At 49.7% G+C, this 26,835-nt stretch overlaps 2 protein-coding genes across 2 annotated transcripts in view; one reads left to right on the forward strand and one right to left on the reverse strand.

Annotated features, from left to right (window-relative positions):
• The first annotated feature begins 1,616 nt into the window (after positions 1-1,616).
• On the forward strand, positions 1,617-14,772 carry SPTLC1 (serine palmitoyltransferase long chain base subunit 1). The gene is made up of 15 exons (XM_032950247.2): positions 1,617-1,765; positions 4,106-4,216; positions 4,547-4,641; positions 5,248-5,341; positions 6,513-6,585; positions 6,904-7,036; positions 7,282-7,411; positions 8,069-8,158; positions 8,644-8,751; positions 9,971-10,066; positions 10,639-10,735; positions 11,635-11,689; positions 12,044-12,161; positions 13,470-13,543; positions 13,837-14,772. The coding sequence occupies exons 1-15, from the start codon at positions 1,712-1,714 to the stop codon at positions 13,931-13,933; spliced, it is 1,425 nt and encodes a 474-aa protein (XP_032806138.1). The 5' UTR covers positions 1,617-1,711; the 3' UTR covers positions 13,934-14,772.
• Positions 14,773-15,604: 832 nt separating this feature from the next.
• Positions 15,605-26,835, reverse strand: part of LRRK1 (leucine rich repeat kinase 1) — a 35,232-nt gene continuing 24,001 nt past the window's right edge. The window contains exons 20-33 of the mRNA XM_076065972.1: positions 26,669-26,811; positions 26,068-26,196; positions 25,675-25,807; positions 25,024-25,175; positions 24,206-24,433; positions 23,241-23,512; positions 22,630-22,824; positions 21,701-21,852; positions 20,932-21,049; positions 19,166-19,282; positions 18,138-18,701; positions 17,265-17,467; positions 16,961-17,056; positions 15,605-16,499 (exon numbers count right to left, since the gene is read on the reverse strand). Coding sequence (XP_075922087.1) covers positions 16,322-16,499; positions 16,961-17,056; positions 17,265-17,467; positions 18,138-18,701; positions 19,166-19,282; positions 20,932-21,049; positions 21,701-21,852; positions 22,630-22,824; positions 23,241-23,512; positions 24,206-24,433; positions 25,024-25,175; positions 25,675-25,807; positions 26,068-26,196; positions 26,669-26,811 — 2,680 coding nt within the window. The 3' untranslated portion in view covers positions 15,605-16,321. The remainder of the gene's footprint in view (positions 16,500-16,960; positions 17,057-17,264; positions 17,468-18,137; positions 18,702-19,165; positions 19,283-20,931; positions 21,050-21,700; positions 21,853-22,629; positions 22,825-23,240; positions 23,513-24,205; positions 24,434-25,023; positions 25,176-25,674; positions 25,808-26,067; positions 26,197-26,668; positions 26,812-26,835) is intronic.

Consider the following 26,835-nt stretch of genomic DNA (forward strand, 5'->3'; position numbering starts at 1 on the left):
AAACTGCTCTAGAGGAATTGTACAACCCTAGCTGCCACTGCTATTCAGTGGCCTAAAATACGGCTCTAGTGTTATAATTTATTTATGTAGTTTATTGTAAAAAATTCGGTCACAGTCCCTATGATCACTGTTACGTTGCATTCATGGCTTTTATTTTGGTGATTTCGAAAACGTTTTTTTTTGTTTTGGCCATGTTTTTGTTTATTGTAGTACGGAGTTAGACTGATGGCCTTAATCTTAGTTGTCTTGTGGTTGTTGTTATTTGACTTGCATCCCACTGGGATTTTTGCACACAGCGTTGGTGTACGATGCTATTTCAGAAATATTTTGATATTTTTTTCCTGGATTTTCTGTTTGCACAGTCACATAATCACTTTAAGATGTTTTCTTGTTCATGTTTTTTGTTGCGGTTGCACCCGATTCAAGAGCCGAATGGCTCACAGGGCTATACCAAATATATGAACTATGAGCTCTCTTTTGCAGTTCCTATGATTACGGTACTGTTATATTCTTGGTTCTTTCGGTAAAGTCACGTAGAAGGGAAACAATAAAATAATACATTTCAACCGAGAAGATGGATTCTGGCTGGCAATCATTGGAAGGATTTGATAAACCATTTCGGGTCTTAATTGATCACGCTTACGGTGGCTTTCAGACCGCATCCATTATTTTCGTCTCCCCCCTCCTCTTTTCCGAACATAGATGGACTCGTCCATCTGAACAAACTGTCAAATCGCTCTCCGTGGTGCTAACGTTAAAAATAACCGCCACTTTTCTCAAATTTTCTTGCTGTGGTTTTCACACCTGATGATGATTGCTTGTGTTGCAGTCGAAACGTGAGAATTTTGTTTTATATTTTTATTATTTTGTTTCCCTTCTACGTGACTTTACCGAAAGAACCAAGAATATGAATCCCTGCAGTCACGAAAGCTTTAAATCAAAATTTACGGAACTGTTGTTACATTGTATTTTATAGCTTTATTTTGGTGATTTCGAAAACATGGTTAAGCCATGTTTCTTGCGGAAGTGCGGAGTTGGCCTGATAACTTGAATCTAAATTGGCTTATGGTTATATACATTCTACGTGACTTTACCGAAAGAACCAAGAAGATGAATCCCTGCAGTCACGAAAGCTTTAAATCGAAATTTTAAATCGAAATGGCTTATGGTTGTTGTTGTTTGTCTTGCATCACACTGGGATTTTTGGCACACAGCGTTGTAATACGGTGTTTTTTTTTTCTGGAAGATTTGCTGGTTTATCTAGGATGTTTCTGTTGCGCGTCGTCGCTTTAAGATGTTTCTCTGTTCATATTTTGTTTGTTGCGGTTGCACCCGACTCAAGAGCCGCATGGCTCACAAGGCTATACCTAATAAATGAAACTTGAAAACTCTCCTCGTGGCCAGCAGACCTAGACATTAGCATTGAGCTGCTGAACTCATTGCCATCATACACAATAATAGAATAGCGTGTGGGAGTCAGCGCGCTTGGCTTCCGTCTTGAAGGAGGAGTTCATGTTTACTTTGCTGAGCCTGGTGAGAGCTCAAGAGACCTGGGTCACCAACATTACAAAAAAAAATCCTAACAACGCGTGAGGTCACCGCGTCCTCGCCTCGCGTGACGTCACCATGTGACGTCATCGCTTCCGCCTGGTCGCCGAGGCCGCCCCATCACCCGCCGCGGTGCGCGCCGAGAGGAGAAGGAGGCAGGAAGATGGCGGCGGGGCAGCAGTGGGTGCTGGTGGAGATGGCGCAGGCCCTGTACGAGGTGAGGCTCCAGCAGGCTCCCACTCGCGCCTCCTCACTCGCCCACGCCGAGTGGTCGGGTGGGCTCGCGCGAGTGGGAGGCTTTATTCGTTAATAGGAAATGTAAAGCCACGGCGAGAGGTGCTTCAGCATCAGGCACGATCAGTCCACTGTTGGCTGAAGGCTCCCCCACCCCGACCTAAACACGGACGCTTCTCATTGCGCCTCCATTCTAGACCTTCGTCCCCTCTAACCGTCACGTTCCCTGAGTCGTGCGGATAATTGAACTCAGCTCCGTATGTTCTCTCATGCTTAGTCTTGGGCTGTGGTTACGTCTCTGCGCCGGCGTTTTTTAAATTCCTGAAATCGCAGCGCCGTGACATCGATAAGTCAAAAGGGTGCCGGAAGAAGTCCGAACATCGGATGGAGTGCGCGAAGCACTTCAACTCGGGTCTGACTGCCCGCGGCACGCAGCTCAGGTGGGGTCTTGGGTTGCGTCATAAATGAGTCGGCGACTCGCCAGCCACATTCACGCTTCATCAGCGGCTCACACCAACCTCAACATTCACGCTTCATCAGCGGCTCATACCAACCTCAACATTCACGCTTCACCAGCGGCTCACACCAACCTCAACATTCACGCTTCATCAGCGGCTCACACCAACCTCAACATTCACGCTTCATCAGTGACTCACACCAACCTCAACATTCACACTTCATCAGTGACTCACACCAACCTCAACATTCACGCTTCATCAGTGACTCACACCAACCTCAACATTCACGCTTCATCAGTGACTCACACCAACCTCAACATTCACGCTTCATCAGCGGCTCGCACCAACCTCACTTCATTCACACTTCATACGTGGCTCACTAACCGCACTTCACACTTCATCAGTGGCTCGCACAGCCTCACTTCATTCACACTTCATCAGTCGCTCACACCAACATCACTTCATTCATATTACAGTGCATCAATGGCTCACACCAGGCTCACTTCATTCACACTTCATCATTCAAAGACGCAGCCCACCTAATATACCATCCACAGTGGCTCTCGTCGCTACACACGCAGGCTATGTCACCCATTATCCGAAACGATTGGTAAATTTCGTTTTCAGACGAAGACTTGAAGGTGATTTTACGCAGCACGCTTCGGCGACGTCTCTGCAGTGACATTCACAGACCAGAAATGACATTGCAGTGTTGCCCAACGTCCACGGTTCGATGTCATGTAGCTCAACATGCTTCGTGAACAAAACGTCAAACTCGCGTCGGAGACACAAAAGAGGTGTTTGTTTTTTTGTCTTTAAAGTTGGCAGACCTTTCCTACAACCTCACATCATCTTGCAGTAGCAGTCTTTCCAGCCTCACGTTAATTGCGCCCGGTGGAACTACAGCAAAGTGTCGGTTGTGCAGGGTCATTACCCACTGTCCGAGATGGGACATTTATCATTTACAGAGCAGCAGTTTTACATGAGCGGATACTGACTCGCATAAAACAAACCTTGAATTAAAAAATATTTGTCAATAATTATGTTTACGTAAAAAATGTCATTCCATATTTACTGAAGTATATTATAAATAAAATGTAAACGTATGCAGATGTGTGTAAATGCTACGTATAACGCCTTAATATGCATATTGTGAGAGCAAAGATAATATGCAAACTAATGTATTTCATGAGGTTGTACAATAAATTAAACTCCCCGTATAGTTCTGTGGCTGTAGTTATTTTTGTTGTTGCTGCTGCTACTTCGCATGATAGGCCTCTGGCCTCTGCTTAGCAACTGCAAGGTTAAGGGTCATTGTTTTACATTGTTAGGCTCATTTCGTGGGCCATGCGTCAGTAGGTTGTGCATGACTCACTGGGTTCGTGTAACAATGAGTTTACACGCCCGTGTGGTAGACCACATACAATTTTTGTCACAAGAATAGCATTACAGTTTCACTCATCTTGTTTAAAATAGTTTAATGTTTTGCTTTATAAGTGTAAGGCATTATTCCAAACATGAATAGTTACGTATAATATATAAGAATTGGTTCCTAGTACAGTAATACCCCAGTTTACATCGGGGATGCGTTCCTGAAAGGTACAACCACGAATATCGAAACGACGTAAATCAAAGCGATTTACAGGGTTAGTGGAGGCGAAGGATGAGGCGGCGGATTCGAGAAGGGACGGACGCTGCTGTCAGCAACATAAGGATGGGTTGACGCGACTTAAATCAGGTTGTGGTATTCATAAAGTGACAACGTATTTGCGAAACAACGCAAAAGGGGGAGACGAAAATTGGGGTATTACTGTATATATGTATTCTCAAAAGGTCACGTGTGTGTGTGTGTGTGTGTTTCGCAGGCGCCAGCGTACCACCTGCTGCTGGAGGCACTGCTCATCTTGTGCATCGTGCGTCTGCTCTTCTTCTCGAAGTCCTACCGTGTGCTGGAGCGCTCAGACCTCACTGACAAGGTGATGCACAGTACCCCCCTGCGCTGAACAACACTGCGTTTTTAGCACCACGTTGCCCAAGAAAGCACTACCACACGTCACACTGCATCAATGTATACTGCTCATTCCACCATGCACATTGAAGCATTATAGAATGCATGCATATGAATCGTTTTTACTCCTAGTTTTTATAATCAGGTGTTAATTGGCAGGTGATTCTGAATCACTGTTTTCATTACCGACCTTCATTAATTGTGAATCCTTCCCCTTATAAGTCAAGCATTATCGATATTGTTTATATCCGGAATATTTAAAAGTTATACCTTTGCAATGTGTGTGCTTGTACATCAGGAAAAAGAGGAGCTAATAGAGGAATGGACGCCGGATCCATTGGTACCACCTGTGCCTCAGGACCACCCTGCACTCCACTACTCTATTGTGTCAGGGTAGGCTCTCCACACACATGGCACACTGATGACACTGTGAATAGCATATTGTGAGATTAGCACATTCCCATTTTTGTACCTTTACAACACAATATATTTATGTACAGATATATTTCGTCGTGCTTGTACACTGTTTTTATGTCTGCGTGTAATACTGTTTTTATTTCTGCGTGTAATACTGATATGCAACTTACCTACCAGTCAACAACAGACAACTTACTCTTTGGTTCTTTCGGTAAAGTCACGTAGGTAAAAAATAAAGTTAATCAAATCACGATGTTTTGGAAGCAACACAAGCCTCCGTCATCAGGTGGGATAGTCACAGCAAGAAGTATGCTACAGCAAATTACTTGCTGTGACTATCCCACCAGATAACGGGTGTTTGTGTTGCTTCCGAAACGTCGTGATTTTATTAACTTTATTTTAATTTTTTACCTATGTGACTTTACCGAAAGAGCCAAAGAGTATGGATCATTGCAGTCACAAAAACTTCAAATCTACAGCAGACAACTTGAAATTTCACACGTTTTGTGATTTATCAGCTTCAGTGACCATTATCCAAATTTGACGTACAGCTTCGGATTTTTCCTCTGCGGTTGTGTGCAGGGAGCCAGGAAAGAAAATTGTGGTAAATGACAAAGAGTGCATTAACTTGGCCTCCTTCAACTTCCTTGGACTCCTAAGCAACAAGAGAGTCAAGGTGACAAGCATACACCCATCCCACCACACACGAGACTGGCTGTTCCGCACGCTTATCAATGAGTAACAAAACAACCGCAACACATTCGTCAATGACACTACTTTGAAAGGAAGAGTTTATAACAGGTAACATTTTGGGTAATGTCCCTTCTCACCAGAAATAGATATGTCAAATGTGTTGAGTTATTTTGGTATATGTCCTTGTGCACTAGTGCCAATGCAATATCACCAAATTATTTGCTTCATTGGTAGTGTGAGTTTCTGGCACTTGCTGATTGAATATGCGATGAGTTTCCTGTATGTGTATTTTCAGCTGTAATATTTCAGAGTCCAATTAAATCCCGATGGTTTTGGATGTTACCACTTTCTCTGCTTGCATGACTCCAGGATGTTAGAAGAGAAAGTGGAAACTGTGAGTGGCCTGGGTCGAAAAACAAAAGGAAGTGCAGAAACAACTGTATATATGAAATATATTGAAGATTACAAATGAGATTGAGAAATGAAAAGCGATAGAAATATACATTCCAGAAGGGAAGAGCCCAGAACTTTAAAGTGCCTTTGAATTGAGATGGCCGGATTCACAGAGCAGTGCACTAACAACTTCACCACTTCTGCTCCCATTTCCCAAGGTCAACTGCCGAGTTGGTGAATACTTTTTAGAAAACACAGCAACGCCCTTGTTTGAGATAATACAGAAACGAACAGTGTAGCGGGAGGGTTGATTTTCCTAATAATTTCTTCTAACTCAAATGCTCAAGTGGTCTGTGGGCCTTCTGTATTAAACATCGGCTCTCCAGCTTGGCTGATGTCAGTACTGCATTACACACATACATATGACGCAGTAAATGACTTAATTTGACTCACTATTCCCGCATCATAAAATAATAAGAAACAAACGCAGTCGATATTGTTGTTTATCCGGTGCTATCACGTGGACACGGGGGTTTTTTGCCTTATCTCTGTTGTGTTTATATTCGCAAGGCATAAGATGTAACATCTGCACAGTGTTGTGTCATGACTTGAGTTGATACAGAATTGCAGATTGGGTCCCACTCAGAACTGAAATCTGGCCCATGGTGTCACTTCTCTCCGCATGCAATGTATGTTGTGTTCATGGTGTGGAATGCATGTCTAATGTGCCCGTTGTGTGCTTGTTGCATGTTTGTGTGCAGAAAGTGGCACTTGAGTCTCTGGCGAAATATGGTGTGGGGACATGTGGGCCTCGTGGGTTTTACGGCACCTTTGGTAGGTGGTGTAGTGTGTGGGTGCAAGTGCTCATTGTGTTCTCTATATGTTCATTGGGTGTTGCTGCTATAGGAGAGTATTGTGAGGAGATTGGATTTTGTGTAGTAATGTGGGATAATTTATATTCAGAGCATGATTTTTTTTTTACATATCATGTATGTAATATAAATTAGTGTGCAGTGTTTAAATGTGGTTTTATTATAAGGTACAAGTCTAATCAAAAGTGCAAGAATAATTAAAGAGGATAACTGCAGTGTCGAGCAATTGAGAAATGAGGGCATCTTCAGGCGTTGAGTTTTCTGGTCCTGTGGTTCACAGATGTGCACCTCGAGCTGGAGGAGCAGATCGCCCGGTTCATGCGCTGCGAGGAAGCCATCATCTACGCGTACGGTTTCTCCACCATTGCCAGTGCCATCCCTGCATACTCCAAACGCGGGGACATCATATACGTGTGAGTTGGAGCTTTGGTCCATTTTCATGGTTAAAAGCAGACACTTTGAAGCAATGCTTACAGGACTGTTTCAGGTCTCCAGGGCCATTTTAAACAGGTCAAGCTATCTTTACAGAAAAATACATAAACCTATTATGTGCATACATATGTTATGTCCCTGTAAGTACTTGCTGTGTGTGCTTGCGTTTGTGTATGTGTTTACTTACACATGTTGTGATTGCTCGCGCGTGCGTGCGTGTTTGCAGGGATGAAGCGGTGTGCTTTGCCATACAAAAGGGCCTTCAGGCATCCCGCAGCAACGTGAAATACTTCCGACACAACGACGTGGCCGACTTGGAGAGGCTGCTTCAGCAACAGCAGCAAGAGGACCGCAAGGCAGGCTATACCAGCAAGCCCACGCTCGCACCGTGTGCACTTAGGGCTCCACGTTATACACACGTGCAGCGGGAAGCATGTAAGAGTATGTGTGGTGCACATCACTTGCATTTGCGTGACGTGCACCACGTTTGTGCATCTAGCACGCACAAATGGTACAAAACTCTAAATAATAATTCACGTCATTGTGGAGAATATAAGTACAAAATATTTAAGCAGACAGTATTTCCGCTTCACATATCCATCCCTCCATGTAAGAAATAAAAGTATTTGCGGCCTCCCAGAAGGGCCGTGCAGCTGATGGGTGGTGTAAGAAACGCCGTTATTTTTTTACGTGGAGAGATGGATATGTGAAGGAGACAGTCTGCTAATCTCTTTTGAGAATGTTTACTCGGTTACTACAAGAGCTCACGTGATTCATAGAGGTCCCTCGGTAAGTGGCGAGATCTCAATAAAAATGATCCGTCACTGATCCTACTGCCATGCAATTCAAAAACCGGTCAATTCAAACTGCAGCCGAATTAAAACCATTGATGAAAACAATCACGACCCACACATCAACACTTTGCTTTCACTTACGGAGAGATTCCAACCAAAATCATTAATCCAAAAATAAGATTGACTAATGTTCGCACGGACGATCGCGTGCGCTTGCAGAACCCGAAGAAGGCGAGCGTGGTGCGGCGCTTCCTGGTGGTGGAGGGGCTGTACACCAACACGGGGGACGTGTGTCCACTGCCTGACCTGGTGAGCCCTGGGCCTGCCACCCCTGTCCATCGTTGGCACTTACTCCAAACCCTTCACTGTTTCGTCAACGAGTCGCATTGACGGCTGGCTCAGAACGGGCGTTGAGGTGGTGCGCATCTCCCGTTTACAGCCCCGAACCAGTGGTGGAAAGTCCACATTCCAAATTGGTACTCGCTTTACTGACCCCGGAGTGATGGAGGGTTGCGTTGTCCCCCCAACCGGGATTTGAACTCTCCATCCTTGTGATTGCGAGCTGCTCGCTCTACCGCTGAGCCACCTGACAATTAAAGCTACTGTCCCAGGATTTTGAAATCTTTAATACAAGTCAGTTGATCATTTGTCATGAGTACGTGCTTTAATGTGCATGCTTTTGAAATGCTGCTCGCTTGTTTGTGGTACATGTTTAATAGTATACGGTTGCTGCACTCTGTGCGTTGTGTGTGCACATGTGACGCTGCACACCTGTTCTGCGCTTGGCTGTGCAGGTGCGGCTCAAGTACCAGTACAAGGTGCGGATTTTCCTCGAGGAGAGCCTCTCCTTCGGTGTGCTGGGGGAGACGGGCCGCGGAGTCACCGAGCACTTCGGGGTCAACGTGAGTGAGCGGGGGAGGGGGGAGATCAAGGTGGGCGTTGGGGGAGGGTAAGCTGGAGTGCATCCAGTTCTGGCACGTTAACCAATCTCGCCGCTCCATCTCCTCGGTGGACGTTCACCTCGGACTCGTCCCGTCCCTTGGCTGCCATGACAAAGCAGTAAAATTGAACTACGGGTGACGTAGCCCGGAGTGGAGAGCTGCCGCCTGAGTGAGGAGATTGCCGTCTCGGTCTCAATGCAATCGTCAAAGCGATAAGGAGAGTAGCAAACGCCACTGGACAGCCTCGTGCGGTGGAAGGAATCAATTTTACCCTTGCAGCTGTGAGTGGTTATTAATATGTACTCGGAGTGTTAATGTCATATTTTCAGCATGCATTTGCATAGACTATCTTGGCCGAGTTCCCCACATTTAGTATTTTTACCTCCTTCGAGGTCATGCTACAGTAACGAGAGACTCATCCGGTGAAGCCCCACACATGAGAGATGACATACGAGTCGTGCACAGACGATTGCTGATGGTGATGACCAGGGTCCATTCTCTGTGCAGATTTTACTGATATCGCATTGGCAATGGTTACAAAATTATTGAAAGTCTCTGATTGGAACACCTTGGTATGGGTAAACGTTGGCTTATGTATAACATGTGCTTTTTATATGAAAAGTACTTTTTTATCACAATGTAGAGTGGGTTGTATATGTCACAGTCGAGTGTCTTGGTGTCTTTGGTTAGAAAATTGTGGGGAGCGGTAGTGTAGTGGTTATTGCATTGTGCTATAAACCCAGCCACCAAGTTCGGTTCCTGCTCACGACCAATAACTGTGAATATTTGAACTGGTCCTGGGCATCTGCTGGGTCAACTCAGTCTTAAGTGAGTGCCTGGTGAAGTGTGTAAATGTCAGGACCGGGCAGACAAAGGCAGCCAGAAGTGTGATGCTGGCCACCCACCCACCCACCCCCTTCCGTGCTGTGCCAGCCTTCATCAGTGCTCACCGACAGCACTTGCCCCAAAAGCCTGTTACAGGCTATACTGGGGATCATTGTATTTGTTTATAAAAATGTACATCTTGAGCAAACTTTTTTTTTGCTTATAATCTCTTAGCTTATTTGTTTGCGCCTGCTATATGTTTTTCTTATATCTGTTTCTCCAACAGCGTCTTTTTTCCCCATCCAGTCTCGTTTAACTTTTCCTGTGTGTTTGCTCATCTATGTGCACGCTTCAGATCGATGACATCGACCTCATCAGTGCCAACATGGAGAATGCCCTGGCCTCGATCGGAGGCTTCTGCTGTGGGCGCTCCTTTGTGATTGACCATCAGGTAATGCCTCTACTTCAGCGTGTGCCATTGAGGCGGTGGCGATCGATTTGCCATTAAATGTTTTTGTTGCTCAAAACTTTTAACTGTTGGTGATTAAAATGAGTATAAGGTGGGTGACTGGATTTCAGTGATGAGTTTGACCTTCCAGTTAGTCTGTCATTGGAGATTGTATTATTGTCAGTGAGAAAATTATCTTGCAACTAAAGCCCAAATAAGGTTTGGCAGTCTGGTCATGTACTGTAGCTCTTGCCACATCGGAACTAAATCATGTTTAAACAATTAAGACATGCTCATCTCTTTTAATTGACTGTACAAAAAAAACTTAGAGGTAGTTAACCATATAATTTGACAAATTATAGTAAAACCCTGTTCATTAAAACATGTAAGGTCTTGATTAATTTTCATTATACGTGGCAGGAACAAGGCATTGTATTAATCGTGCTCGACCTAATATTGAATTTTGCTTCAGTTTTAAGAGATTTCTCTAAAGCGTCGATCATGGGTGCGTTACGTATTTGTTCTTGTTGACTGCTGTTCGTTAAGATTGTGTGTGGTGTTCCTCTCTCTCCCAGCGACTGTCTGGGCAGGGCTACTGCTTCTCGGCGTCGCTGCCACCGCTGCTCGCAGCCGCGGCCATGGAGGCCCTCTCCATCGTCGAGGAGTGCCCAGGTGGGGCATGCGTGCGGTGCGGCACGCTGCCCCCAAAGCGTTTGCCTTTTGCATAGCTGTCAACCCATACGGTTTACCCGTATTCTAGTGCTGAGAAATTAAGTTTTCAGGTCCATACGGCGTACAGCCATTTCAATACACGCAAAAAAATGTCTTTGTTTGTGTTTCCTTTGTGATCGGACTTTGTAGGATGAACGTTGAGGTTTATAAGGGCACATGGTGACCAATAAGGTCTGAATTGGTCTGTAATAAGGCAGGCACAGATAAGGGGTTGACAGGTTTGTGCTCTTGGGAGTTTCTTGTCTTCGTTTTATTCTGTAACTCCGGTTCCCACACACCCCAGTGCCCCAGTGTTCATTGGTAGTAGGTAAGACGTGCTTCAGATGCGCAGTTATTCATGCTATTTATTTCGTAATTACTGCTGGATTTAAAACGTTATTCCCAATTTTGCCTAAACCTTGTGGTTGGCATTATCTACAGTGCATGGGCAATTTACGAATGCAAGTCTTAAAGTACTGGAACCATCAATACAATTTTGACATACATAATGGGTAAAAACCAACTATAGAAATTATTTGATATTAGACCACTGCCGTTCTCCGAGAATGCTTCTATGTGTATAGACAGTATATAAGCAATATGTTGTAAATAGCCTCTGGCAGCTTTATTACAATAGGTGGGGATTTCGGTGTAGAATTTGTCAACACCCACTGGTTTACCAGTCCTTATATTACTTTGTGGTCCTAATTTGTGCTCAAATCCTGAAACGTGCAATCTAGAAATAACCACGTATGTGTGGTGATTGTAGGTTGGCGCTTTGCATGTCATCTCTAGATGTTAAATGTATGTGGTGCTTTTCATAGTCTGTAACATATTTGATTGTGCGTTTTATTTTCTAGATATTTTTGGCGAATTGCGCAAGAGAAGCAAGCACATGCACAGAGCACTGCAGGAGTGAGTAATGCAGGGGCACCACAGTTGGATCATCACAATACACTTCACCCCACCACGAACACTTATATCTCTCATGCAAGTTCCCACAGTGCGTAACATCCAGAGACATTTTGCATCACTTCACATCCTTAATGTGACCGTTGTTGCCGTGTCATGTTATGCACCACGCCTTCCCGTGTTCCCAAGCACCGTCCTGCTCTGCGTCACATTCACAATGCCGTCCCGCAATGTGGCGAGGCTTTCGTGTGCACGTGCACGTGCTTGTGCCGCTACACGGCGGCGCGCGTGTTGTTTGCCGATGTGGCGCTCGCAAGCGAGTTGACGTGGTGTGCCGTGCTTGCACGTTGCGCGCAGCGTGCCAGGGCTGCTGCTGTGCGGCGAGTCCCTCTCCCCTGCCGTCCACCTGCGTCTGGCCGAGCCGTCGAGATCCCGGGATAAGGACAGACGCACCCTGCAGAGGGTCGCAGAGCTCGTGAGTCTACCTGTGCTCGTCGGTGTTGTTTCTACAATTATTCAACTCGGAACAGATTTTTATTCCGTGTTGCGCTCATGGTAGTTGGCAGCTTAAACCAGTTTGCTTGCTTGGAACTTTCAGAAGTGTGCACGGTATAATATATGCACCTGCTAAAATATGCCAACGTAAATTATTGTAAATATACGATGGCTCGACGTCGCATCTGGATAATGACTGTGATGATTTGATGAATACAGTAAGATATGTCGCAGCTAATGCCACCAATGTCCCACCACATTTCACCATCACTTCCTCTTTCAATTATAGAATCATTCCTTGCTGGCCCCTTCACTGACATCTTCCATTTCTTGTCGCTTATGTACAAAGGAACGCTTATAATAATAGGGTTTTTCCCCTTTTTTCTGGCAACAAATCTGAAACCTTTTTACAAGGATTCATGTCTGCATTAACCACAATACCTGCAGTCAAAATTCAAACAAAAAACATACTATGATAATATATGCATTGTCCTTGAAACTAATTGGTCCACACCAAGGGACGGCTTTCTTTTGAGCCTCGACCCAACTGGTGTTCGATCAGATGACGCCAAAAGGCGTACAGCCTTTTGGCTCAAAAGAAAGCCGTCCCTTGGTGTGGACCAATCAGTTTCAAGGACAATGCATATATTATCATAGTATGTTTTTTGTTTGAATTTTGACTGCAGGTATTGTGGTTAATGCAGACATGAATCCTTGTAAAAAGGTTTCAGTTTTGTTGCCAGAAAAAAGGGGAAAAACCATATTATTACATTTTGGTACTGGCAAAGGTCTTAACGATGTAAAGGAACTCTTGTTCTGAACCTGTTGCTATATTTAGCTATGTCTCTTTTTAACTTGGCGTACGCTCTTCAATGGAGCAACCCCGAAATATCCCAAGTGTCGTTTGTGTTTATAGACCTTATCTCCAACGCCTTCAGCTTGCGTGCTCACAGGTTTTGGTTGTTCATTTTTGTAAAGTGAGAGGGGAAAACAGCTTTGTGCGTATAGGAGGAGATCGTTTCCTTTTCGACAGTTCTGGCCTTCCCCCCCCATCAAAAATCCACGTCGTGAGAATGTTTTAAGTTTTCTTTTCTCTCAATCGGAATTGCTTATCTCCTGGTGTCTGAGAGATAAAAGTCCAAGCGACGTTGGATCATAAACTGCTTATGATAAGTTCTAACATTCTGCGCTCCTCTCCTAAAAACATTCACGATTCGAATGTAATAATTATTGTTGTAGTAGTGTGTCCATTGGTCTCGGGTTTCAGCATTTCCCTCTTGTCCTCCAGTGCCTGGAGGATGGGGTTGCTTTGACACAAGCCCAATACCTGGAGAAAGAAGAGAAATTCACACTCCCTCCAAGGTAACATCATACTACAGGGCCACGAGAGAATATTCCTGGTGTCTGAGAGATATTCCAGTTTACAATTCTGCTGTTAATCCAAGGGCGACAACCATTTCACCTTAAGTTCTGTATGTGTTAGTCATGCGAATGTGAGCAAACTCGGTTATGCGTGCTTACGTTTGTGCACATTCCTGCGCGCGCAAGGATATTCACCTCAATCATGCGAATTCTGTGGTGCGTGCTTTGTATGTGCACGAATGTTCCTGCATGTGTGATAATGCAGTGTGCGTGCATGCGTGCCCGTGTGTCAGTCTGAGAGTGGTGGTGAGCGTGGAGCTGACGCTTGAGGAGTTGGATCTGGCGGCCCAGGTGATACGAGGGGCAGCACGGCGCGTGCTCGCGGCTTGAAGGAGGACCAACGGTGAAAGAAGAGGCGCAGTTATTTTTAACGAAATTACAATCGTGTAATTTAAGTACAGGGAGCACTGATTTGCTTTTCTATTGCCGAATGAGGACTTTTGGGCATTAGGTTAGGGGGGTAACGCTCTGAGAAGGCACAAACACAAATAACGGCATTGGGTTTTGCACACTTGCCTGTGATTGCTTTGAAACATTGATCGGCTACAAAAGCAAGAGGCTTTTGTGTCTTTTTATTTTTCACTTTTTGTAGTAATGGCATTACCGTGTAGGTCTTGTGAGTTCAGCGCTGCCTCTGCACGTGCATTGCCAATCGTGTCAATGGGAAGATTTGGGGGTCACGAGGAATCCCAGCTGATGGCACGCGTGGGAGAATTGTTCAGGTTGTTTACACGGATGGTGTCACTTCTGATAACTTTTATACTCGTGTTCATCGTGTGCATTAAGGCAGACGGTTAAAAGTAATACTTTGTAACAACTTCATTCCATCAACTCGGCACGAGCATAACGGACCTTAGTTGTAAGTGCAGCAGATACACGTTGAAAGTTTAGGTGACGTACAAAGCTGCACAACTGATAACTCGTGTTGAAAAGCTGTCCTGAGCTGTCGACTGGACCAGGGGAGTGCTCGGCAAGTAAATGCGTTGCCGTGGGCAGAGGGCCGGGCCTGGTGTACGTGGGAGAGCGTGCCGGTTACCGTTCAGCCGTTTTAATCGGTCACACTACTTGTTTTTATCACTGAAAATATGGATTATGGCCCAAAGTAAAGAACATTTATATTTTAAGTTTAATGTTAAATTAACAATAAACTCTAGTTTGAGTACAACTTGCATGAGTTCTGTCCACTACAACTTGTATTTGTTACCAGTGCTGTGGAATGCTCAGCTGCAGTCTCGTCACGCGGGCTGTGGATGGTGCAGCATGTCACTGCTGTTTTAAGTTTGTGACACTTTAATGACGCAACAGCTGACGGGACTTGGCGTTGTTGCAATCTTTAACATTCACCTTTAGAACTAATTGCATCATGTGCACACGCAACGTAATTAAACATAAGATCAACGAAATAAACGTCTTTCCGCCTTACTCCATTATCCTAATTACTTTCACATCACGTGCCCTTTATTCCGCTGTGAACCTGGCGACTTGACTTGGATTCCTGTCTACGGCTGACGCGAGTCGAGAGTGACATCCGAACTCTACCCTGCCCCCACACCTCTTCCCACTCTCGCGTAGCGTGCCCCTGCTCCCCTCTGTGTTTAGCCGCGCCACCTAACCTCGGGTTTCCCAACTCTAGTCCACGCTCCGTCTTTCCCCATTTACCAAATTATGCCTCTCATTCCAATTAACTCGTTCCACGCTGCACACACCCAATAATTATTAAACAAGACCCGCTCAGCAATTAACTGTCTGCATCACGTGGAAGGAGTACGCGCACATGTCTCAATTTGAATTGGCTCTTGCCGCAGACATCGGTAATTGCTCTGCATCGCATGGGAAGCATTTAGCAATCAGTGGGCGCGTGTCGCCTGGAACGAGTTTGTATTTGAATGGGAAGAGTAAATGGATAAAGGCAGAATGACGGAGCGTGGTCGTGGATTGTGAGGACCCGGGGTTTGGGAAACCCAGGCCTAACCCTTTGAGAAGATCCTTACAGGAGACATGTCCATGTAGAATGCTTTTAATACAGTAACATTGAAACTTTAATAAACGTTTATGCGAAGGCCTCCCCAAGATACAAAAAGTGTACAAACGCTAGGCATACAGGCCTCCCAACTTCTCCCCCCAATCCCCTCTACTCTGGGTCTCACAACTGCACTTGACTATCCAAGCCGTACTCGCGTACCGGCAGCACACGTCACATGTGCATACTTTTCCTCCACGCTCTTCGCTAGGGTCGCCACCTATGTCCCGGTTTTCCCAGGACTTTCTCTTTGTTGAGGTAGCTATCCTGGGCAATCTGTTAAGTCTTCCTGGGACATTAACATTCCAGTTTTTTTTCTGACACTTGCATTCAGAATAAACCACACAGCGCAATGCATTGACGTGGACTGTAGTTCTCTCCCACACAGAGAGATTCTTTCCATTATAAGGTCCTCCTGGTTTATTGAAGCCCCAGACTTGGCAATCTCGCTCGCCACGAGTGCTATGATCTCATTCTGACGCGCACACAACCATCGTATCCCTCCCGCCAACACCACGCCCTCTACTTTTGGCGCTTCAGGTGCGAGGCTTCGTAGCCATAAACCTCCCCCTGCCCGCGCACGTTCCCATGACGGAAACGGCCCCGTGGCGAGCGCTCATGCTGCGAGACTCGTGCTGCGAGACTCGTGCTGGCAGAGGACGAGTGGCGTTGTTGAGACTTGGTCCTGCATTCGACGGTCATCTTGAGAACTTTGATTGGCGGATCAAGCCCCGTAGGTTGTCTTGGAAACTGTAGAAGTCTGTGAAGTCTGCGGTGAGCCACTTCCTCCAGACGGACACGGCCAACTGCCCTGCTCCGTCTCCATGGCAACAGACAATGGCGTCGTCCCCAGCAGGGCCTGCAGACACGATCTTCCTGTACAATGGAAACCGAATGACATTCACGGGGTTTTGTTACGGGGAAATTAATAACATTACACGGCGGTGAGCTTGAGGTGAATTAACTGGCAAGGTTCTAACAGTTTTACGGGTTAGGTGCAAAGAGTGCAATTTTACATTATGCAAATGCATAATGTAAAATACATACATTCATCAGTGAATGTATTTGCTATCAACCCGTTTGTGTTCAAAGTAAAAGTGTCAAAAGTTGCTGATACATTCTGGGTAACCATGTTGCAGTGCGGCATCTTATTGAAGAGAGACATTGCAACAGTGTGGTTATGGAATGAGCAGATTCATTGTTTGAGTACACACAACGGGCTGTGTACGCTGCCACTCTGTACGCATTTGTGCAACAGGGACAAAGCAGCAGCAGCAGCTCCACTTTACCCGAGGCAAATGAAGCCATCGTGGTCAAGGTGCACGCAGCCCCAATACCTGTAGTGGCCGGGCACCTTCCCTCTCATCACGGCGATGACTCGAGCCCGTGCCTCCTCCCGATTCACGTGAATCACCGGGATGTCTCCGCCACGCCTGGCAAGAGGGGGAGCGTACGGAGGATTGATCACGAGCGGCTGGAACCAGGATTCGAACCCAGGCCCTCAACGGAGCCGGCTGAGTGCTGTGAGCCGAGCCACCCGTCCGCACGCGGACGTCGGCTGCCGCCTTCTCGGTACAGTTCAAGCGCAGGGCACGGGTCACCGAGAGACACCGCACCTGCACGGACCCGACGCCCGCGTACCTTGGCACCCACAGGCAGTCCCGGACGGATATCAAATCCACTGCGCGCAGGTCATCCAGCGCCTCTCTGTCGAGTTCCGCGCTGCGCTGCTGCTCGACGGAGTCCTCTTTGTTGTCACCGAGCGACGGAGACTCGTGCGCCCGTTCCTGGCGGCCGTCTGCTGCCTGCGATTCTTCGTCATCAGAGGAGCCGTCGACAAAAATCTACAGTGGGTGCAGAAAAGAAACATTGAGGGTGTCAAGCAAACATCCATACGCAAGCTCTCCCAGCAAACAACTGGCAATGAAATCGGCACGCTGAATTTGCATACTATAGATGCTGTACTTTTACATGTAAACCATATAATAAACTGATCGTTTAATATGTCAAGTGTGATCAGGCTCAGTCATGTTTTGTGAAGCGGAAATCTGGATTGGACAAGCAAGAATCTTCTTTTTAACGGGACAAAATCTCCAGGAGGTGTGTGCAAATAAAACCCAAGATGCATTGCAGGATGCAATGGAGGAGCATGGTTTATGAAGAGTTGCTTTCAAAATTAAAACAAAAAAACTACAAATTATCCACCACTGAAAAACAAAAACAATTAAATTACAAGAAAAAAATAAGTTAACATTTGTAAAAAAACAAACATTACAATGAGGACTATTGTATTAAATAAAACAAGCATTCTATAGCCAGTTATATTGGCAGAAACCCTCATGTGAACAGAAACATCTTCACCTCGTTACCGCGTGCCGGTTGGAGTCAATCTCGCTTGCTCTAAACCACATGAAAGATAAGAGGAGCCGACCAGAGAACAACCGTCAACAACCCGACCATGAAGAAGACCACAACTTGAATCTCACAGAAACAGGCTGAGGACACGGGCGTCACCTGAAGGCCTTTGCCCACGGGCGTAATGTGCAGCCGTCTCCTCTCCTCGCGCGTCCGGGCGCGAGCAGCGTACCCGGCGAGCGAGAGCGCGTCGCCACGGGCGACGCTGGCGTTGAGCGGGTAGCGAGCCAGCAGCGAGTACGACTCGGCGTCGCACGCCACCAGCGCGTTGCTCACGTCGTCCAGGGCCCAAACCGTCTCCGCGGAGGCCGCGGGGTCGCCGCCGCGGGAGGACGAGGTCACGGCCAGGGCCGCCACGCGCGACGGGGGGACGGTGACCGCCGAGAACATCTCCAATCGACGCGCGATTCGGAAACCTTCCCGCTCCGCGACGACGACGGCCGGGCCGTTGCCGAACCACAGCTCCTTCCCATCGCGCACGGAGACGATGGCCCTGACGGCCGTGACGGTCTGCCGCGAGTCCCACTCGCTCACGCCGAACACGTGCAGGTTGGCGTACGCGGGGCACAGGTAGAGCGTGGGCTCCAGGCTGGGGGAGCTCGGCTTGTTGAGAAACACCGCCACGTTTCCGTCTTCCAGCCCCGCCAGGACGTCGCACTCGTCCTGCGGTGGACAACGCGGGCAGCTACAGTCACCTCCACCGGTCACGCTCCGTCTTACCGCTCCGCTCGTTTACCCAGGAAAGCCTCACTAAGGCCCACAATTATATTTAAAGTTCACAATAGCAATGAAAGTTCGACAAAAAAGTCTTAAAAGCCATAAAATAGTTCACTGACGTCATGTATGGTAAAATAACATTTTACAGAAGACTTCTGGCAAGCTGTGGAGTGAATTGCAGTTGAATAACTTAAGTAGTATTCCTTCGTACCTGAAGTCCAACAAAGCACAACACGAGTCAATAAAATTGTGAAATACGATTAAACAACGTTGAAGGGAAACTGACATCTCATTAATCGTCGTATCATGACAATGGGCATTATTTTGAGAGAAATGATATCGTGGCAACCCTGTTCAACGTTGAATGCTTGGCTATCCACCAGGTCCTGACTGTGCTGAGCCACACTTACAGGAGTCTGTGAAGGAATCGTCAGCAGACAGGTGACTTGGGAAGGGACCGGTATGATTCTGTCCGGCACGCAGAGAGGGCACATCTCCCTGAGAACGTAAATCTCTATCTTCAGATCCTGCTTCCACACACAAAGACAAAGGTCCTCCCCGATAGGCTTAACAGCGAGCACCTGTGAAGTCCAGCACGGCACACAAACTTCTGCGGTATTTAAATTGGGTTCTGCAAATTCCCCCCCCAAATTTTGGATTTTGAAATGTGGAGGCTCAGATGAAATCCACGCTGAGGTGGGGACGGGCCTGGTACACGGCAAAGTGGTCGGTCGCCACGATGTGAAAGGTGAAGTGCTCGGTTTTTTGTATTCGTAGAAGCAGATTTTGACGGCCACACTGCCCTGGAATGAGATTGCTTTGATAGCAAGATAGCACCCGGCCAAATTGTTAGGTTGCATCTTTCTCTCGGGATATTACAACCTACGATGTAAAATTAATCTCTTCTCCAAAGCCAGTGACATCGCGAGTGGGTGCCTATGTTGTTGAACCCAGCATTCTACACAACTCTGAAGACATCAACACATGGCCCAATGTCCTGTATTGTGACTGATAAGTAGTCTGTATTTTAAAGGGTATTTCGAACATATATTAATATTCTGCAAAAGCATACACAACCCAAATTCCTAAAGTGACAAGCTACTCAATTGGTTACTACACATAGCAATCGTCATCCCCTACTAGAAGACTAACGCCCACTTGCAGGCCAGGTGCTGAGTCTCTTTGTGTCACGCAGGGACAGCTGCCACTGGGGGCGCCCTTCGAATGTTCGAAACGAGGCGTGACGCAAGGCACTTTGCGTCGATGAGGCAAGCGCGTGGAGTATGACTGTGTGACACTCGTCATCACCTATGTAGAGTGTGACACTCGTCATCACCTGTGTAGAGTGTGGTGCTCATCATCACCTGTGTAGAGTGTGACACTCGTCATCACCTGTGTAGAGCGTGGTGCTCGTCGTTACCTGTGTAGAGTGTGGTGCTCGTCATCACCTGTGTAGTGTGTGACACTCGTCATCACCTGTGTAGAGTGTGGTGCTCATCATCACCTGTGTGGAGTGTGGTGCTCGTCATCACCTGTGTAGAGTGTGACACTCGTCATCACCTGTGTAGAGTGTGGTGCTCGTCATCACCTGTGTAGAGTGTGGTGCTCGTCATCACCTGTGTAGAGTGTGACACTCGTCATCACCTGTGTGGAGTGTGGTGCTCGTCATCACCTGTGTAGAGTGTGGTGCTCGTTGTTACCTGTGTAGAGTGTGGTGCTCGTCATCACCTGTGTAGAGTGTGACACGCGTCATCACCTGTATAGAGTGTGGTGCTCGTCATCACCTGTGTAGAGTGTGACACTCGTCATCACCTGTGTGGAGTGTGGTGCTCGTCGTTACCTGTGTAGAGTGTGGTGCTCGTCATCACTTGTGTAGAGTGTGGTGCTCGTCATCACCTGTGTGGAGTGTGGTGCTCGTCGTTACCTGTGTAGAGTGTGGTGCTCGTCGTTACCTGTGTAGAGTGTGGTGCTCGTCATCACCTGTGTAGAGTGTGACACTCGTCATCACCTGTGTAGAGCGTGGTGCTCGTCGTTACCTGTGTAGAGTGTGGTGCTCGTCATCACCTGTGTAGAGTGTGGTGCTCGTCATCACCTGTGTAGAGTGTGGTGCTCGTCATCACCTGTGTAGAGTGTGGTGCTCGTCGTTACCTGTGTAGAGTGTGGTGCTCGTCGTTACCTGCGTGGCGATCCACACGGTAGACCCGACCTTGGTGAGACACACGACCTTTCCGCCAGGGCAGGGCAGGTGCTTGGTCTGCATGTGGCCGCTCGGCACAGTCAGCACACTGTACCTCCTGCGTGGGCGCACGGCCGCATCGCGCGGCCGGTCAGAAAGATTCTGGAGACTGCTCAACAATCATCGTCACCGTCAGCCACGATCGATCCGCATCTGGATGAAGGCCTCCCGCTCAAGGGGCTATCACCACCTCTCGAGATCCTGCGACGCAACTATCCGTCCATCCGGCACCCGCACGTGACGCAATCTCATCGCTCCATCTCAAGATTCTTATAGGCAATATGTTTCATATATAAAGGTAATTAAGAGCAAAATATCCACAAGTTTACGCGTCGCAATGAGTGGGGTCACGATGAGCGGGGTCACGATGAGCGGGGTCACGATGAGCGGGGTCACGATGAGCGGGGTCACGATGAGCGGGGTCGGCACGACGTCAAGCTTGCGGCCCACTGAGGGAGTGCCACTCGTGTGGAGCCTACTGGCTCGTCTGGGTTGGCCATCGCCGGGCTCGGCCATCACCGGCTCTCGACCAGCGACGTTCGTTACACGCATTCGGCGTCCGCGACGGTGACACCGGGGAGCAGCGGCGAGCACGATGAGGGTGGCGAGCGCGGCGAGCAGCGGCGAGTGCGGCGAGCGCGGCGAGGGCTGCGAGTGCGCGTGCCGTGAGGAAGCAGCGGCAGCGGCGGTGGCGGCGTGGAGCGCGAACCTGAGGATGCCGTCGCCGTACCACAGCAGCGCGTGCCGGGGGAACGCGCTGCAGGGCAGGCACGCGTTGTGCTGCCCGCACTCCACGCTGTAGGCCTGGCACGCTGACGTGGGGTCGCAGAGCGAGGTCACGACCTCGTGCGAAGACGGGCGCTGCGACGCAAACCGGGCGACACAAACACCGCACGAACGTGAACGTGAACAACAACACGGCCTTTCCAGAAGATCGCGTTTACAGCCCTGGGACAGTGAGTCTATCAATAGCACAACCACTGTGGACTTCCCAATGAAGTGAGAGAGGGATGATGGGCTGAGTCACCCCCCCCCCCCACCAACCATAACCTAGATTAGAACTCGTGACGATTGCGAGCCGCCCGCTCCACCGCTGAGTGAACGCGGCTGGGTAAAGCAGCCAGTTTGTAGAGGTCATGGCAGGGCGCTGCGAGTGTCCTGCAGGCTCCACTGTGCTGGGGCCTCGAGCAATTGTGGAGAAAATTCCTCTGGGCCGTGAGACGACCAGGAGACCTCTTGAGTGTCGTCCCCTCGTTTTCTCCTACAGGCAAAACACTGCTTGTGAGTAGGTCCCTGCCAATGCGTGATCCTCCTGACACAGTGTTGCGACACTTGGTGAGGCTCTCCCGGAAAGATTAATAAACAAATAACATTATTCTTTTAAGGTTACTGCCAAAGATCCCACCGCACACTCTGAACTTTCGGAATTTGACCACCAGGCACTCCGGTGAGGTCAAGGCATTTCATGGAGACAGCACTGTGAAGCCGGCAGGTTTAATTCCACTTCCACGCAACACGTTGGCGAAAGTGCGCTCATGGGAAACTAAGTGCCGCAGGGATCGGGCCGACTGCGAGGACTCGGAGCCGTCGGGGGGCGCCGTCGGGGAACGCCGTCGGCCGGAGGGCCGTGCCGCCCACCTGCTTGGGGCAGGTCTTCCAACATTGCTCCATGATCTCCGCCAGCGGCTGGGCGTGCCTCCAGGCCTCGAGCGGCACGGTGGGCCGCTCGCCTCTTATCAGTTTCCTCACCACGTCCAGCGGCCTCCCCTCCACCGCGGGACGCTGGCCCGACAGCAGCTCATAGATGACCATGCCCAACGAGAAGACGTCCACCTGGCACGGCGCGCCAGCAACGAGTCGCGGTGGACAAAGCAGTTGCGGCAAAGGTTCATGACAACAACAACAACAACAACTGTGATGTCTGCACGTTTTTGACGCTCGCTTAAATTCCCGAGCAACTCAAAGCTGCTCGCATCGCATCTCGCCTCCAACATTCCAAGGGCACCCCCAGTGGTGGCTGTCTCTTTGTGGCGCAAGGCAACTCGGCGCTGGCCAGCAAGTGGGCCTTAGTCTGCCAGGAGGCGCCGACTGCGATTGGAGACACGATCACTTTCCCCGCGTGAGCCGATTGCTTTTTTAGATGCAAGTGACCTCACCGGGACAACTCGATGACAATTCATTTACATACAACGGCAGTGACCCTCCCGGCCCCCGTTGGGACGTCCCATCCGCGCGCCCGCGCCACTCACCCGCTCGTCGAACACGAATCCCGGCCGCACCTCGGGGGCCTGGTACCCCGGGGTGCCCTCGCTGCCCCGGCTGCCCTGGCCAAAGGAGAGGCGCGAGACGCCGTAGTCGGCCAGCTTGGCGTTGACGGCGACGTGCGGGTCCAGCGACCACACCAGCACGTTGTCGGACTTAAGGTCGCAGTGCAGCATGCCGTGCCGGTGCAGGTAGGCCAACGCCAGCCCCATCTGGTGGATCACCTTGTGGGTGAGCATCACGCCGAGAGGCAGCGGGTCTGCCGGAGAGGGGACGGGCGGTGATTAAAAATAAAAACACCACTTCAAAAACGTGGCCGTCGAATTAATGCTGAAATGGCGTTTAAATTGTAGCCCTTGTTCGTATATAACAGTGTGCAAGTATATCCAGCTTCTACTGCACCCTACCACGTGCTTTACCAGAGGGTGCATCTTTGAGTCGTGCGTGTGTGCATGTATACGTGTGCGCGTGCGACTCGCTAACAGCACTTGCCCCAACAGTCTGTTACAGACTATATGGGGGATCTTTGTCTTTCTGTGACCAGATTCGTAGAACTTTACCGACACCGGGGACGCTTCGCCGGCAAACACCACGCGGCAGCGCGACAAGCGATGCGTGGCGGGGCAGGGGGGAGGTGGGGTGGGGGTGTGTGTGGGGTGTCGTGTGGAGGGGGTGGGGGGGTGTGGGGGGGTGTGGGGGGGTGTGTGTGGGGTGTCGTGTGGAGGGGGTGGGGGTGTGTGTGGGGTGTCGTGTGGAGGGGGTGTGTGTGGGGTGTCGTGTGGAGGGGGTGGGGGGGTGTGTGGGGTGTTGTGTGGGGTGTTGTGTGGAGGGGGTGGGGGTGTGTGGGGGGGTGTGTGTGGGGTGTTGTGCGGAGAGGGTGGGGGTGTGTGTGAGGTGTTGTGCGGCGGGGGTGGGGCTGTGTGTGGGGGGGGGGGGGGAGCCGTCACGATACCGGCGTCAGGTTCCTCCTGCGAGTGCTCCAGGGCGACGCGGCGCTCCAGGACGTCGCTGAGGCTGCCGAGCGGCGCCAGCTCGAGCATGAGCACCAGCGGACGCACGCTCACCCCGAGCAGCGCCACCACGCACGGGTGGGACAGCGTCCGCATCATGCACGCCTCCACGCGTAGGTCCGCCATGCGGCGCCACACGCGCCCCGCGTGCATCCTCCGCAGCACCGTGTCTGCGGGCGGGGACGCGGGGTCGCGAGGTCACGAGGTCGGAGGGTCGTGGGGGACGAGAGGGAGGGGGGAAATAGGAGACGGGAATATTGATTTGGGTTCGGCCACAAAGTGTGACGATCCGGTCGAATTTGTTTGTCGTGTAAACCCCTTCACCACCCGACACGGCCAGACAGATTGAACTGTCGTGCAGCGTGCCGGGGTCTAGCGGCGCGCCAGTCATTATCGCTGTTGCCAAGCTTTCTCCCGGGAACATCGCCTTTTTAAATCCCCACGACGAATATATTTTATTTAACGATGCGATCAAAAAGATTACAAACACGTCATCCTTATCTGGACCACCAGCTCAAAATAACTGATAAGGCTGAGAGATTTTGCACGTGCATTTTGCACCTGCGCCGATGCTTCTGTTGTGATCGTTTTTTCCATCTTTTGCAGGTTCAAACGCATGTCATCATTTAAAATGTTTACAAAGTTTCAAGAACACTCGCTTGTGCAGTGCTGGTATACGAAACGATGACATGATGAAGCCCAAACACAGACACGCTTTCCGGTCAGAGTTTCAGGGCCGCCGAGCCCGATGGCGTCTCACCCTCCTGCTGGGCCGCCCCCTTGATGTGGTAGTCCTTGATGGCCACTGGCTGGCCCTGGTAGAGCGCTCTGTAGATGGTTCCACTGGCGCCCTGGCCCAGCTGCAACTCTTCTCTTGGGTTGTAGTCCAGGCTCGCAACGTCCAAGAGAAGCCTAATGGGCAGAGCACGCGTTTATGGTGGCCCTAAGCGACACGCTAATGTGTGCCGTGATGAATGTCTGTCTGCCTTAGCTGCTTCCACGACTTTCTCAATAACCAAAAGTCATTTACACACGGCAAGCATCGCCCCCTACCGGCAGACTACTGCCCACTTGCAGGCCAGGTTCTGCGTCACCTTGTGCTGCACAGGGACAGCTGCCACTGGTGGTGCCCCCTACAAATGTGAGATGAGATGCGATGAAAGTCGCCTATGGCGTGGTTTACGCACCAGAGACGCCCGTGCGTCAATGGCGATCTTTAGAAAAAACAAATCGTGATGATCATAATTATTATTATTTTCACATCACCACATGTAACCCTTTTCAATTTTGCTCGTGGCACGGTCTCCGACTCCCTTGCTGAGCGGTGGTCCGACTCCTTGTTGAAGGGTGAACCTCCAGAAGGTGCGAGTGCGTGTCTCACGTGGCTCTCGCGGAGGAAGGCAGCGCTCACCGCTTTGGGAAGTCTGTGAGGAACGCCTCTGGGATGAGCCGGGTCAGGGGCACGGGATTGTCCGCGTGTCTGTGGCACGCGATCACATCGGACCTCACAGCCTCCATCACGCACTCCTCCAGAGTGAATAACCCTGCAGAGAGAGTTCATCCCGGTTGGTATATTTGAAACGAGTGCAGTGAGTGCGACGTGTGCATACGCAGCTACATGCTCGTGGTTGTTCTTGCTCCGATTCCTGTTTGCTTTCACCGTTGTGCTCGGTTTCAATCTTGTTATCGCCGCTTTCATGATTTTGGCGACCCCAGCTCACTCTCACAAATGAGACTCTGCACTGGTCGCTCTCTTGAGTTCCCACCGGGCTAAAGACGATCACCTGGGGTGCAGCGACCGTACCGGGCCTATCGTCCTCGCACTCCCCTCCCTGGCCCTCTCCCTCCCGCGAGTCCGCAGGGCCGACGCAGTAGGGACAGGGGATGAGCTGCTTGATGAACGGCGTCCCGTTGGTCTCCACATCCATCAGTTCTGGTGTCACACGGAAGAGAACACGCTGCAGTCATTTTGCCTTTACGGTCTTGTGATGTCTACTGTTTACATGCTCGCTGCCACTCTTAGGATATTTTATTGCGTGCCAGGTTGCATGGCGCCTGCGAGGGGCTGGGGGCGACGCCACGCGTCTCGGTCCGACCACGGGGGCCTCCGCCCCGGCCCGGCCCGCGGCCCTGGGCTCGGTGCCAGCGCAGGCCCCGCCTGACCGCGCCACTCACGCCCAGCGGCGCGGCCTTCACCGCTCCAAACGACGCGGCCCCCGTAGCAGCGTCGTGACCACTCGGGAACCATTTCCGTTTTGATGTCGATGCGTTTGATCGATTCGGCTGCAGGGAAGTGAAACTACGCACCCCACGCAGGTAAAAGTATCTTGGAGACTTCCACAATTCACACGGGCACGGCGGTGCAGCAGAGAAGTAGCCCTGCGTGGAGGTATCTTGGAACCCACCGGGGAACCAGTGTTCGATGAGCGTGTTGACGTGGTCCGTGACGAACGCGATGGCAGAGAAGTCCTGCGACTGGGACTGAACCAATATCTCGATGCCGGGATGCTCTCCCGAGTCCCCCCACTGCTTCCCTGCAGCCTCCACGCTGTCCGGGGGGGGGGGGAAATGG

Source organism: Petromyzon marinus, chromosome 9 (genome assembly GCF_048934315.1).
Source record: "Petromyzon marinus isolate PM22_M1 ecotype Great Lakes invasive population chromosome 9, UKy_Petmar_22M1.pri1.0, whole genome shotgun sequence".
Taxonomy (NCBI): Eukaryota; Metazoa; Chordata; class Hyperoartia; order Petromyzontiformes; family Petromyzontidae; genus Petromyzon; species Petromyzon marinus.

Coding starts and splice junctions, on each gene's coding strand:
- SPTLC1 (XM_032950247.2), top strand. CDS start 1,712: ATGGCGGCGGGGCAGCAGTGGGTGCTGGTGGAGATGGCGCAGGCCCTG. Junction 1,766..4,105: donor TGGCGCAGGCCCTGTACGAG/GTGAGGCTCCAG, acceptor TGTGTTTCGCAG/GCGCCAGCGTACCACCTGCT. Junction 7,037..7,281: donor CGCGGGGACATCATATACGT/GTGAGTTGGAGC, acceptor GCGTGTTTGCAG/GGATGAAGCGGTGTGCTTTG.